Consider the following 15587-nt stretch of genomic DNA (forward strand, 5'->3'; position numbering starts at 1 on the left):
GGGAGAAACGATATGTATCTCAAGGAACACGGAACTAATTCTGGAGTAGGTTAGTCTGCTGCAGCAGTAGAGGCAATCTCTCACCTAGCCAGTAGGTGGAGATACACACAAGTGTATCTGTCTTGCCTTTTTATAATCAATGTTTTTGGTTTGTTGATTTGAAACCAGGAGATCAAAGGGGGGGGGCAAAAAACTGGGCAAGGACAATTGTTGAGGTGAATGTATAAAACAATGATACAAAATAATTTTATATGTCCATTTCAGTTAATTATGAATTCATAATCTACTTCCAGATCTTTCAAGGTCATAAAACAATTCTAGATTTAGAAATGTGCTATTAAAGAGTCATATTTAATCAGGGAAAACTGAACATGGACTGAATATTACATGATATTAAGGAATTATTGAGTTTAGAGGTGTTATAAGTTTTATGATCATGTTTTAAAGTCCTTATCCTAGCCGGGGCGTGGTGGTGCATTCTTGTGATCCCCGCGCTTGGGAGGCTGAGACAGGAGATCGCGCAGGTTGGAAGCCAGCCTCAGCTACTTAGTGAGGCTCTCAGCAACTTAGTGAGACCCTGTTTCCAAACAAAATATAAAATAGGTCTGGGAGTATAGCCCAGAGGTAGAAAGCCTCTGGGTTCCATCCCCAGTACCATAAAGAAAAAAGTCCTTATCCTTCTTAAGTTCAAAGAGGAGTGTTTATAGGTGACGTGATATTGCTTTAGAAATTTCCAGCAGGAAGGGAAAACAGGAAAGGACAGTTTGAACAGGAATAGCAAAATATTTTGGTAACTGTTGAACTCAGTGTCTGGTATGCTGGTGTTTGTGCCAGTATGGGGAATGGCCTAGGAAGATTTGGGAAAGCTCTGATTATTAATATATTTCAAAAGAAAATAATTGGTATATTTCAAAATAGTTGTGTCAAAATGGAGGCAGACATGGATAAAGAAAGGACTTGGTTTCGGCCTAAAAACAGACAGCTATTCCAGTATAAATCAACCTAGCTCAAAGTATTTAACAAGTCAATAGAGGAGAGCCTAAAAACAGGCAGCTATTCTAGTGTAAATCAACCTAGCTCAAAGTACTTAACAAGTCAATAGAGGAGAGCTAGGGCTTCCTCTTTCTAAAGACAGATCTACATGATGATGGGGGGGGTGGGTCAGGGTTTGACCTTACCCTCCATGAAAGGAGACACCTCACCACACCTTGCTAGGGGAGGTACCTTACAGGGACGTTCACTCATCAGGGTCACGCAAACAAGATGGAGGTCATGGATATAAAAGGCCAAGTCCACATGTACTCATTTGAGTCATCCCCTCATGCCATCTTGGCATGGGGCTGTATTTCTATTTTCTGTATTTCTATCTTTCTAATAAACTTCTTTAAATCTTCAGCAGCTATCCAAGCGATGAATACTTATTCTTAGCTTAGGATAAGAATCCACGGTTTTTCTGTTTGTCTGTTTGTGTGGTGGTGGTGGTGGGGGGGGGATTACTTCTCACCCCACAACCTATCCCGCAACAGTGTTCATTACTCTATACTGGTTTTTTCTTTTGACGTTTTCCAAAATAAAAGGTTAAAAAAAAAGAAAATGGAAAACCAGGTTCTAGTGATCTGAGTTAGCAGTAGGCTCCAGTCACTAGTAAATATTCAAATTTAATGAGCTCTCATCTCAATGTATAACCACTGAATTATTTTAGTCACAACTGCATCCTATATAATTGGCTATAAAAATCCTCTACAGACTGCTTCAACATTGAGGAATTAAAACCCAAATTTAATGACGTGAAAAATTATCTTCTCTGCTACACTGTCATTGAGACCCCTTTGATGTAAGTAGCAAACATGGTAAAATTTAGAATAATTTAAAAATCTTGCTTTCTGTGCTCATACCTTTAAAGTACATGGATCAATCTGCTTTGGGTTTTCTCATAGAATAAAAATATGGACAGAAATAGATTTCTTGAATAGAGAATAAAATCAAATGAGAAAAACTATTTTTAAAGAATTATAATATCTTAGCTGGGCACAGTGGTGCATGCCTTTAATCGTAGTACTTGGGAGGCTGAGACAGGAGGATCACAGGTTATCACAAAATACAAAATAAAATAGGGCTGGGTGTGTAGCTCAGAGGTAGAATGTCCCTGGGTTCAATCCCCAGTACCACAAAAGAGAAAAAACTATAATATCTTAAAATTGGAAGGGACATCGGGAGGCCATTTAGAATCTGCCACTTGCTGATTCTAGTCATGGTCTACCATGCTACACCAAACAAGCATAGAACCATTTACATCATGATCTTTCAAATAACTTGAGATGCTGATTATGGCCTATCTATGGCCTTCTGCTCTGGAGACTCTCAGCAGAATAAAAAGATCAATCCGTTCATAGGTAAATAAAGTCTCCAGTCATTTCAAGAGCTCTTCCAGCTGGGCACGGTGATGCACACCTATCTATAGTCCTAGTGCTTGGGAGGCTGAGACAGGATTGTAGTTTTGAGACCAGTCTCAGAAATTTAGAAAGACCATCCACAATTTAGTGAGATCCTGTGTCAAAAAAATAAATAAAAATAAAAAGGGCTGAGAGTGTAGTTCTACCTCTGTAGAAGGCCCCTGGGTTCAATCCCCAGAACCAACAAAACAAAACAAAACAACAAAAACTCTTCTTCAAAAAACAAAGACCCCCCCAGGGGTCTTTGACCTGGGGGGTTTGGGTATAACTGAGAATACCCAAAGTTTTTTTTTTTTTTTTTCAGAGAACATGTGAACTGGTATATTTTAAGACAATCAGTTTTCCTATCTTCATTTGCTTTGACATAGCCTGTCTGATAACAAGTCTGTGGTTTTCCTTTCATATCTCCCCATCAAGAATCAGCCATCTCAAAGGGCCAACTGCTCCCCTCTACTGTAAAGCCTATCTAGCCTCAGTCTGGAAATAATGGCCCCTGCTGGAGGGAGATACCCTCTAAACGAAGGAAAGGGTTTTAGAAAGAAAAAGAGGTGTCCCTTTATTTCATGCAGACAACATGTTCATGGCAAAGCCTGATCTATTTTAGAATCTGAAATCAATTGTAAGATGACTGTCACTGAGATGTCGATTAACACTCTAATTTTATTTGAAAAATGAAGTCAGATTTTTTTCTGTGTGACAGAAAGTGAGTCTGATTTGGCTGAGTGATTTGACAACAAGGACCAGCCTTGCCATGTAGGTCACAGAGCAGACATTTCCCATAAAGTGAATGAGATAAATGTGCAGCTCTTCAGTGGCAAAGGAAATGTATTTAAGAGAATATTCAAGGCACTGAGGATGATAGTCTTACAATAAAAGTTTTTTTTTGTGGGTCTGGGGATGGAACTCAGGGGCATTTGATATCCTGCCCTGCCCTAAAAGTTTTTATAGCTCAACTTAAAAATCCATGAGCAGGGTGCCTAAGTTTTTCAAAATTCTTTTAGCAGGTTTCCAGCAAAGATCTTGAAGGCCATTACTCTCTGGAATAATTCCCAGGCCCTTTTCATTTTGGTTATCCCCTTCTGGAAATATTCCTGGGTCTTGCATACTACGAACACTGCAGGGAGAATGAGCAGTATGCACTCCAGTGAGAATGCAGCTTCATTGAAAAGACTATGATGTACTTCTTATTCATGTAACCCTCGTCTGCCATGCAGGGCTTTTAAGCTGTTGCAAACTACTCAAATGTTAACATCTTCTTCATATAAAAAGTCACAAACTAAATTCACACTGATCTTACATCTATGTGTTAGAAGGAAGGGATTTCTATTAAATCATCTTAAATTTCATTTTTTTTTGGTGGTACTGGGGTTCCTGGAAACCCTTCTACCTCCAGGCTACACTCCCAGACCTATTTTTTATATTATTTTTATTTGGAAACAGGGTCTCTTAAGCCAGCGCGGCTGGCTTCGAACCTGTACAATCCTCCTGTCTCCACCTCCCAAGCGCGGGGATTACAAGCGTGAGCCACCACACCTGGCAAATTTCATTTTCTTTGTTTCAGCTCCTTGGCTATAAACTTGTAAGACGTGTTTGAATTTTGATAGCTAGTGTGTTAGCTGCCTCAGTTTGTGTGTGGGTGGGGGGTTGTGAAATGCCTCCTAGAGACTGCCATCTCCTGGGACTCAGGCTTTGGTGTATGGGCTGGATTTACTGACTTGTTCCTAAATAATGGGATATAGCAAAAGTGATGGTGTGTACTTTGGGAGATTTGGTTATAGGACTATGATTTGCCTGCCTCCTTCTCTTTCTTTCTCTCTCCTTCTTTCCTCCCTCCATCCGTCCTTCCAACTTACTTGCATTGATGAAGCCAGTGGCTATACTGCTCTATGGAAAGGCCCATGTGACAAGGAACCAAGGAACACCTGGAGCCAGCAGCTCTCAAGGAACTGAGGCCCTTAGTCCAATGGCCACAAAGGAAGTGACGACTGCCAACAACCATGTGAGTGAGCTTGGAAGCAGATCCAAACCCCAGTGGAGCCTGAAAAGTGACTTTGGTCCACCCCTTGCCTACTGCCTCGTGAAAGATCCACAACCAGAGGATCTGGATGCGTTGGGCTCATGTTCCTGACACACGAAACTGAGAGAATACAAGCATGTTGTTTTAAGCCACTAAGTTTGGGGTCATTTGCTATGAAGCAATCAGTCATTGACTAACTTTGAATAGAATAAGGTGAAGACAAAACCCTGTCCCATTAGCTTTAGACAATCTCTTTGGAAAGTAATCCAACTAACTATGGACTACTTAGTTTTACTCTCCTTAGCTCATGTTTCTCTATCTCATTCGTAAAAATCCTGTGAGCAATATGCCAAATATCTTACTGAAATCAAGATACACAGAAGTTGTAGAATTTCCCTCATTTGCCAATCCAGTGTCAACTATCAAAATTATAAGTGCGCTATTACTCATTTTGAGTTGCCGGAGAAGACTTGCTATTTAGAGGCCAGCGCTCCTCTTCTCTAGGCCTCCTTTGGTCAGAACTACACATTTTAGAGCCTCTTTTCTGAAGTGAGCTGAAAGCAGTGAGGTTAACTGAATATGCCCAGTTTTTGCTTCCTTTACCATTCTGAACCTTAAGATGAGATCCATCCTTGTTTTCCTGTGACTTTGTGTCTTTCCAAATAGGTGAGTTCACAACTATCATTAAACTTCAAGAGAAAGGTGTCAGCATTTTCTAAAACCACCAGTGCTATGACTTTACTCCTTAAGAAATAAAATATACACTCACAATTCAAAAACCATGTAAAGCATTCCATCTGAGCTATATGTCTCCAATAACTCTACAATGTGTGGATGTTTCAGCATATGACAGATACTGGCTTCCCGCTTTAGATCTGCAAAACAAACATACAACATACTTCATTAGGTAGGAACAAAAGTCAATTAGAGTGAATGATGAATGAATGGATGTGATCTATGGTAACATGAAGACTTCTCTAGCTAAAGAGATGAAATCCCCCGCTGAAATTAAGCTTAACTTCTACCCTTTCAAATCGTAGACAATATAACTTTTCATCAGTTTAGACATATACATTTTAAGAGCCACCTCTCATTAATAAGAAATGTCTATACTTCTTAGTACAAAGAAAGATTTTGCACAAAAGATAAATATCCCTTTCCCCAAACTCTTGCAGTCAAGTTTCAGTCCCAAATTTATAATTCTTCTTTGATCTGTAAGTAGATATCTCAGTTAGCAGTTTCTTTTTCTAAGTTTTCCTTAAGTCAGATAAGAATGAATTATCTATTTAGTTCAGTGTAATGTTTTCATATTTTTGTTTTATTTTATTACTGAAGATTGAGCCCAGGGGCATTCTACCTCCAAGCTATACTCCCAGGCCTTTTTATTTTTTGTTTTGAAACGGGGTCTTACTAGGTTGCTGAGAGTTTCGTTAAGTTGCTGAACCTGTCCTTGAACCTGCAATCCTCCTGTCTTAGCCTCTGAAGTACTGCTAATAGGGGTGTGCACCATCACACCCAGCTTGTTTTTATATTTGAAAGGAGGAAGAAAAATAAGGAAGAGCCAAGGCTAAGGATTTACTGCACATACCAAAAGGGTAACATGAGTTCCTTTCTGATTTATTAATTCAACTCAGTCTTATCCACAAAAGCAATCGTTACAGACAGAAGCTCAGAAGACCTACTTACATAAGGGTAGGGTGAAGAGAAAAAGGCAGTAAATTAGACAAAAAAGAAACCACCAGAAAGGAGGAATCAATAATAAGGGATTAAGGAAGTCAAAGGAATAGGGGAAATAAAGGTATATGTCGTTTGGAGAAGACTTAAAGCTGAGAAAGGGCCATAAGCTTCAGCCAGAAAAGGTCATGTGCATTCTGGGCTGGATCAACTTCTGTCCAGAGGTCAGGGTCAAAGTCAGTATGCAGGAGACAATTGTCTAACAATAAATTCAAAGTTACCATGCCTCTCACTGGGCTAGGCACTTAATACAGTCCCTGTCACTGAACATCCCAACCACCTTGTGAGGTAGGTTCATTATGGGATAGGCTCTGATCCTTGGCCTGCCTGACCTCCAATGTCAGCAGCCCACCTGCTAGCTATGCTAGGGGATTGGACATGACTGGAGTTGAAGAATCTGGCAGGGGAAAAGGAAGGGCAGGGTGGAAGAAGGCTGTGCTTGCCTGTGTTCACTGAGGTGGTAAAGGCAGCATTCTGTGTGTTCTAAGTGGCAGTGACAAAAAGCCGAGGGGATGTGAAGTCAGAACACTTGGTGCTGGTCCTGACTTCATTTCAGCCACCTGCAGGTTGCCTGCTAACTTCTACAAGTGGCTTCCTTGCAGCCAGTCAAATGGAGATGATGCTAGGTGATGTGGCACCCGCAGAGTCTATCACATTGGTATCAAAGGGCCATGGTAAGATTAAAATGTGAAGCTGACTTGAGAGGGCCATGAGAAGTGGAGCATATGGGGCTTAAAGGGTCCAATGTGAGCTAGGGGCTCAGAGTTCACTGCAAAGGAGATTAGAGGCATAGGAAAAAATGCTTCTATGTCCCAAAGCAGTTGGGAAGGCCCTGCAGGAGAGAAGGGTATGAAGCAGCTGTGGGGTTTGTGCAGGGAAGTCATAACCAACCAGGAAGGCTTGGAACAAGTGTGCTGGAGGGCAGACTGAGCCCGACAACATCAATCAGATGCCTATGCAGTTTCTTTCCTCTCTCTCTTTCTCTTTTCAAGAATGATCTGCCTCCTGATTCTATGAATAGCTTAGGTGTTTCATTGCCCGCTTTTATGTTTACCTCTAGCTTCTCATTTTATTAGAAGTCACCCTTACATACCTTCTGTTTTCACGTTACTCTCTTTCCGCTCGTCTCTGTTCTCATCAAAAGCGATTCTAACTCAATGCTCTAACATTGGATGCATGAAGTAAACAGATTAAGTGTTCACCACAATGAAAACTGATCTCCTTTCAGTTTATTTTTGATTTTGCCCCTTGCATATAATTACAGTTGCTTCAGCTCCTACAGTCACCATTTGCCATGTGACGAATAAAGACACCCTCCCTCCCTCTCCCCCAACGAGTCACACAGTTCTACTTGGTGAACAGCTGAACAAGTTCTTGGTCTAGTCTTATCACCCACCCACTCTAAAAACAATGGCAAATTGCTGGAAGCCCGCTGCCTTAAAGGACTAAAGTGATTGAAATGTCGCTGGCTCTGACATTTCAGGGACTGACTGAATAGCACAAAACTGACAACACAAAAATAGATTTGGAATGTGAGGGACCATGATGTAAAAGGTGGCTTACAGTTCGGATAATTATGTTAGTGTTTTCCATTATTCAAGTATCAATTAAACAGCCCAAATAAATCAAAATTTAAAAAAATACATATATGTTTATTTTACCTATAGATTCTAAGACTGAACCTGAAATGATTGTTTTTAAATGTGAATCTGAATTAAATATATGTGTATATATAGATATATAGACATGAAGTTCATGCTGACATAACACACTAAAGCTAATATTTGTCTTTAATCATCTCATCAGGAGGAATAAGAAGGAATGTGAAAGGAGATAATAGCTGGGCATGGTAGCACAAGCCTGTACTCCCAGTACTTGGGAGGCTGAGAAAGGAGCATAGTAGATTAAAAAGCCATCCTCAGCAACTTAGTGAGTACTTGTTTCAAAACAAACAAACAAAAATAAATAGAAAGGGCTGAGGGTATAGTTCAGAGATAGAATGCCCCTGGTTTGATCCTTGATACCATACAAAAAAAAAGAAAGAAAATAGGTTTTTTTTTGTGTGTGTGTATGTGTGGTACTTGGGATTGAACCCAGGGGCATTCTATCTCTGAGCTACACCTCTAGCCTTATTTTATTTCAATTTTTTTCAAAATAGGGTCTCACTAAGTTGCTGAGGGCCTCTTCAATGTCCAGTCTATGTTGTAGACATATGTCATATCTCAATTTATTCTAGCAGTATTTTAAGTGTGCAATAGCCACACACAGCCAAGGCTACTAAACTGAAATTATGTAGCTTTAGGTAAATTGATCTGTTCTAATTCTTATCTTTTCCTGATTGTGAGTTACTCTGCAATTCTTATGCAGATATTTGCAAGTCCATCACTGAAAAAAGAATATAAAGTCAAATATGTGTTTTTCAAAAATACTTCCACAGAACAGGGTATGGTGGCACATGCTTGTAATCACAGTACTTGGGGTCTGAGAAAAGAGGATCGCAGCCTCAGCAAGTAGTGAGACTCTCATCAATCTAGCAAGATCCTGTTTCAAAATAAAAAAATAGGGTTGGGATATAGCTCAGAGGTAGAATGTCCCTAGATTCAATCTCCAGTAAAACACACACACACACACACACACACACACACACACACACACACACACACACACACAGAGTGGGGGGTATAGCTCAGAGGTAAATACTCTTGAGTTCTATTCCTTGTGCCCCCCCTACAAAAACAAACAAAAATTCTACCAAAGAAAACTCAACAGCTTCTTTTAATCACCCCAATCTATGATTTAATAACTAAGACTGGAGTTTTCCAACTATTATTAGTTTAAATCCTTCATTTGTTATATAGCTTTTGTTAGGTTTAAGTCCCAGGGTGCAGGGGGCGGAAGCCGGGAGGCAGGAAGGACCCGCCCCATAAGAGGACCTCGCAGGAGAGTTCCGTGTTTCCCACGGGTAGGGGGACAGCTCCCCTCCTAAAAAAGGAGGGATCCCCTTTCTGCGGGACACAGGGACACAGACAGACTTGCACTCCCTCGCTCATCCGCTCTCCCACTCCCGCGGGAGCCCTCTCTCGTGGGGGTGGGGACTAATAAAGGCTTATGGCATCCATATTGGACTCCCCGTGTATCTGTGTGCGCCGAGGGAAATGCCGCATATTTAATAGAACAGCTTTTAATTGTTTTGTTTTGCTTAATTTACCAAATAGTCAACAACCATTGTATCAGCCGTTTGTATGCTTCAAAATTTATTGAATCACTTTGTAGATCTTATCACTTGACTATGCAGTGAAATATTCGAGAGTTTACTGCACAGTATCTATTATTTTAAAGTACCCCTCTCTAAGTTCTTATTTAATGACTGTAATCACCCTATGAGACATATATATCTATCTCCATTTTACAGAAAAATAAGCTGGCTTCGAACCCATGTGATCCTCCTGTCTCAGCCTCCCAAGTGCTAGGATTACAAGCATGTGCCACCATGCCCGGCTGCGTTTTTATTTTTTTGAAACAGGGTTTCATTGAGTTGAGAAGGGCTCTGTTAAGTAGCTGAGGCTGTCCGCAAACCACAATCCTCCGGTCTCCGCCTCCCGAATGCTGGGATTACACTGTGTGCCATAATGCCCGGCACTATTACAGATTTTAATAAAGGGATCCAAGCAAAACTTTGGAAGGATTACAGTAACAAGTCTAACAAGTCATTCTGTCGTTGAGTTCCACCTTTATCTTTTTGTTTGTTTGTTTGTTTTTGCTTATACTGGGAATTGAACTCAGGGGCATTCTACCTCTGAGCTACACCGCCAATACTTTATTTTTTGTTTTGAAATGGGGTCTTAAGAGGTTGCAGGGAAACCTCACTACATTTCTGAGGCTGTCCTTGAACCTGTGATCTTTCTGTCTCTGCTTTCCACATACTGGCCACACTGGCTTCTACTTTTATCTAGTAGTCAATTTGAAGACTAAAGATCTCGGCCACATTTGGTGATAGATAGTACTGGTCAGGTTGTCTTTAATGAGGTTATGTTCCTATAAAGCAAGAAAGTTGACTTTTTCAACTAGTGATGACCTGAGACTTGGACAGGCCCACACAACCATTTGGGTTAACTACAAACTCATTACTTTTTTTAATCTTTTACGCATTTTATTATCATTACTATATACTTTAGAAATCCAAGCAGCTTCTAATTTCCTTGTATTCTTGCATCTCCTTAATTTTAATCCTATGGCCTAAAAAAATCATCTGACAGGTAGAAAAAGAAAGGAAGCAGCATACCATTAATTGAGAATGTTCGATGGATGTAAAATTTTTTCTTAAATAGGCCAACGTGTGTATTAATTAGAAATCAATCTTAACCGCATTAAGCATTTACGAATTAATGGGATTTTGGTAATATATTTCCCAAAGAGTTTTCAGTTCTGATAAGTTTAATGAATATATTACAGCAGCTTGCCCTGTTGAATATCAAACTTACGCTAAATTCAGTATAAATGGCTATCAGTTGTAAAATAAAGCCAATTACTGTGAGTACTTCTTGTCTTCTGTTTTGTTTTTCATTAGGATGAGTTGGTAAATAATTACCTAGCCTGCCATTTATTTTGTATGGACTTTTAAAAACCTTTTTAAATTGGCTATTCCTAATAAATATTGAAGTACCACAAATCATTGAGCTTATTCATAAGATATTAATAAAGATTCCAGGTGACCAATTCAATGATCTCTACTAATATTTATCTTGAGATGTTAAAATGTCCTGAAAGAAAAGCATTTGCTGAAAAAGCCATTTGTGGACAAGAGCCAACATTAGATTAAAAAGAGACCAAATTGTGTCTCTTAAAAAGATATAGCTCTGAGTCTTCTATTCAAGGACTTACTCAACCATGAATCTGTTGAAAAGTCTGTTTGGGGACTCTCAAAACAGAAAGATGTTAATCACATAGATAAAAGAAGGCAGAGGTGACTAAACTGTAAACCAAATAAAATTCCAGTATTACAAGTTTTTCTCAAATATATGAATGACTATTATTGAGATCATATTTCATGCATGATCATAATAGAAATACAATGTTCTAAATTCACCTAGAAGGCAAAATTCCTCTATCACTTTTCAACTTGGAAAACGTAAGGCAAAGACGGGGGAGATAAATCAGGCCATATGGTTATGCTAAAAACTGGTCACCTACTTCAGAATGGCACTCCTTATTTTATAAAAGAAAATTAAAAATACTAGTTTATGCTTAAACTGTTTTTCAGAATTAAAGTCTTAAAAATACATAAATACATATGTTGGAAGCATGAGGGCACTTTGTCTTTGTAGGATGCTAAAATACCTATGTTTGATAAAACTTATTGAACTGGCTGGGCGTGGTGATACATACAGACCTAGCAACGTGGGAGGCTGAGGCAGGAGAATCACAAGTTTTAGGCCAGCTGGGCAACTTAGTGAGAATTTGTTTCAAAATAAAAAGGGCTGGACATGGTGGCACATGTGGGTAGTTCCAGTATTTGGGAGGCTGAGAAAGGAGAATTACAGACTGGAGGCCAGCTTTGGCAATTTAGCAAGACACTGTTTTAAAGCAAAAAATACAAAGGGCTGGAAGTGTAGTTCGGAGGGAGACTGTCCCTGGGTTCAACCCCCAGTACAAAAAATAAAACTGACAACAATAATAAAAACTCATTGAACTGTATACTTAGGTTCACTTCATTGTGCAAACATAGCTTAAAATGCAAAAGAAAAAAGTTACTGCAATAAAAAATAAATTCAACAAATATTTCAAAGTTTAAAAGAACGTTATTCATATTCCTGGTGCTTCACACTAACCTAATTGTGGGATGTAGATTTCCCTTCTATTTGTGTTTCCTGGTAGTTGCGGATCTCACAAAGGACCCATGCCAGGAGAGACTTCCTTGCTACCTACTTCCCCCCAATCCTTTCTTCAGTATGAGGCTAGTGCAGGAAATACTGCCAACAAGGCCATCATGCTCTCCAGAAAGCAATCTGTGGTTTCTTTCAAAATATAAATGAATGACCAAGATCCAAGTTCTCTGTGGCATAGTGAAATAATTAATGAAGTTTTCTTTAAAAACACGGGTTTCCCCATCAAGCCACAGAAGCCTTTTGTCAGCAGAACCTCATGAAATAGAATAAAACAAATTTATAGTAAAATAAAGTCAGTACCAATGTATGATGCTTACTTTGAAAAGTACTGATAAAAAATAAGCTAGTTGTTTGAATAGATAATTCGAAATCAGGGATATGGGCAATCCTGTAGATTCATGGCTCAACCAGGATTTCTTTATTTTATTTATTGTTTTACTGAAAAAAATCCAACCAGGATTTCTTTATTTTATTTATTGTTTTACTGAAAAAAATCCAAGATTTATATCAAGAGACAGTTGCTAACCAGAAGGTGTTAGTTAGACATAGCTTGCCTTGTAGTCTTAATTGCGTATGTGTGTGTGTGTGTGTGTGTGTGTGTGTGTGTGTGTTGCGGTGTGTGATACTGGGGATTGAACCCAGGTCTGTTCTATCTCTGAGCTATATCCCTAGCTCCTTTTTATTTTTTGTTCAAAACAGGGTCTTTTCACTAGGTAGCTTGAGAGTCTTGCTAAATTGCTGAGGTTGTCCCCAGACTTGCAATCCTCTGGAAATTCAGATGTGCACCACCATGCCTGGTCACCTTGTAGGCTTAATATTTTCAAATTCAATCAGAAGCCTTCAAAGAATACTATTAGAAAATGTTTGCCCCAACGTGGAATCACCAACAATGGTGCATAGTGAAACTCTGGGTTAAGGGAAACAAGAGAGTCCTGAAACAGCTGTACTTCTCCTAGCTTTAATAAAAATTTAATTAACTAATACACTGTTCTACTCCTGTAATAAACTTTTTCTACAAAATTAGGAACTACAATACTTAAGCTGAAAATGTAGTAGCTGTCTGAATTAGCAATTTTAACATATTCGAAGACAGAAACCATTTAAAAAATCTGTTAAGTAGTGAGTGCTTTGCCTCGAAATATTTTGTAGGAAAATTAAAGGGAAGTGTAAAGGCCTAAACAAGTGATCTAGATACTAATGTCCTAAGGTGAGGGTCAGGAGAGACAATCATTCCTCCTGGTGGCTACCAGGCCACTATTTGGACTGGGAAGACAGGAGCTAGTGCTTCTTTTCACACCCTAGTAAAAAGGGCACAGCTTTGAGGATTATGATTTCTTTCTTTTATTCTTTTTGTGGTACTGGGGATTGAACCCAGTGGGTTTTACCTCTGAGCTATTTCATTTTTTATTTTGAAATAGGGTCTCACTAAATTGCAAATGGCCTCACTAAATTGCTGAGGCTAGCTTTGAAGCTGGGATCCTCCCGTCTCAGCCCTACCAAGCACTGGAATTACAAGAGTGCACCACCATGTCCAGCTCTGGAGAATCACCATTTCTTAGATTTAAAAATGTATATTATAGCCGGGCATGGTGGCGCATGCTTGTAATCCCAGCACTTGAGAAGCTGAGACAGGAGGATTGCACAAGTTCGAAGCCAGCCTCAGCTACTTAGTGAGGCTCTCAGCAACTTAGTGAGACCCTGTTTCAAAATAAAGTATAAAACAGGTCTGGGAGTATAGCCTGGAGGTAGAAAAGCCCCTGGGTTCCACCCCCAGTACAACACATACACAAAAAGTATATTATAGTGGGGTGTGGTGGTGCATACCTATAATCCCAGTACCAGGGAGGCTGAGACAAGAGGATACCAGATTTGAGGCCAGCCTCAGCAACTTAGTAAAACTATGCTTCAAAATAAAAAAAAATATGAGCCAGGAGTGGTGGCCCATGCTTGTAATCCCAGCATTCGGGAGGCTGAGACCAGAGGAACGCAGTTTGCAGACAGTCTCGGCTACTTAGTGAGGCCCTCTGCAACTCAGTGAGACCCTGTTTCAAAATAAAGAATAAAATAAAATAGGGCAGGGGGTGTAGCTCAGAGGTCGAATGCCCCTGGGTTCCATCCTGACCTGAAAAAAAATTACACACACACACACACACACACACACCCCAATCTTTCATCTAATTTTAGCCACTTTACCCCAAACCCAGCAATTTACTGTGAGATGCATGAAATACCTTAAAGCACGTTTCTCTTTCCTTGAAAAATTACAGGAAGTTCCCTTGGGAACATTCTATGTGGCCTAATTTTCTGTTTCTCATCTTAATATCAACATAATATAAATTTGTTTACTTATTAGAGTATCATGTTTCCACACATAAAATAAATATATTTTGGAGTGACTGCCAAATAATGATGCTAAAACAAGTTTTCCCTATTTGTTGTAGACTGAGTGCCAGAAAATGTATTGCTTTAGTCTTTAAGGAAAGTATATTTATAATCAATCTACCTTCTTTTCTTGCTTTTTTGTGGTATTTTTGTTTTTGTTTTTCTCACAACTACATCTCGAGCCCTATTTTATTTCTTATTTGGAAACAGGGTCTCACTAAGTTCCTGAGGCTGGCCACGAACCTGAGGTTCTTGTCTCAGTCGCCCAAGTACTGAGATTACACGTATGAACAGGAATGTCCTCATCTGTAAAATGGAATGAGGGAAGCACCACCACCAGTATGTAGGATTGCAATTCTTTCTCAAAGATTCCTAAATGATGTGTCACGGTGTGTGGCACAGAGCATGTGCACAGTAAAGTTTGGTTTTCTTGTTCTTTGATCGGTTTTTTTAGAAATCAAATTTAGTGGATAACAAATATCTATCAAATGAAATTCAATCACAAGAAGGTGGTAATGTGTACATTCATTACCAAACCACACTGCCACATGGTTCAACACCTACTTCTACTTCACATTTCTCATTTAGAAAATCATATAATATAGCTCATAAAGAACTGAAGTTGCCGGGCGTGGTGGCTCACGCTTGTAATTCCCGCACTTGGGAGGCCGAGACAGGAGGATCGCACAGGTTCGAAGCCAGCCTCAGCTACTTAGTGAGGCTCTCAGCAACTTAGTGAGACCCTGTTTCCAAATAAAGTATAAAATAGGTCTTGGAGTATAGCCCGGAGGTAGAAAAGCCCCTGGATTCCATCTCCAGTACCACAGACACACACACACACACAAAAGAACTGAGATTGACTATAAAAATATTTGAGGAAAAAGTAGGTTCAGTCAAAGTATATAATAAGGACACTGGAGTCAGGCTTATACCTATAATCCCAACACACCTGTAATCCTAGTGCTTGGGAAGCTGAGGCAGGAAGACCACAGATTTGAGGCCATCCTTAACAATTTAGCAACACCCTACTTCAAAATAAAAGTGGCTGGGGAAGCAGGGCGAGATGATGCACTCTTGTAATCCCAGTACTTGGGAGGCTGAGACAGGAAGATTGCA

The 15587-nt window shown here is 39.6% G+C and overlaps 1 protein-coding gene across 6 annotated transcripts in view; it reads right to left on the bottom strand.

The window, feature by feature from the left end:
- The window catches only part of CASK (calcium/calmodulin dependent serine protein kinase), a gene marked incomplete at both ends in the record, with an annotated part of 384129 nt that overhangs the window by 242965 nt on the left and 125577 nt on the right, over positions 1-15587 (bottom strand). For all 6 annotated transcript variants that reach the window (XM_080718576.1, XM_080718575.1, XM_080718573.1 and 3 more), the window contains one exon: positions 5240-5345. In XM_080718576.1, coding sequence (XP_080574702.1) covers positions 5240-5345 — 106 coding nt within the window. The remainder of the gene's footprint in view (positions 1-5239; positions 5346-15587) is intronic.

This window comes from Muscardinus avellanarius, assembly GCF_963383645.1.
Source record: "Muscardinus avellanarius genome assembly, chromosome: X".
NCBI classification, from domain to species: domain Eukaryota; kingdom Metazoa; phylum Chordata; class Mammalia; order Rodentia; family Gliridae; genus Muscardinus; species Muscardinus avellanarius.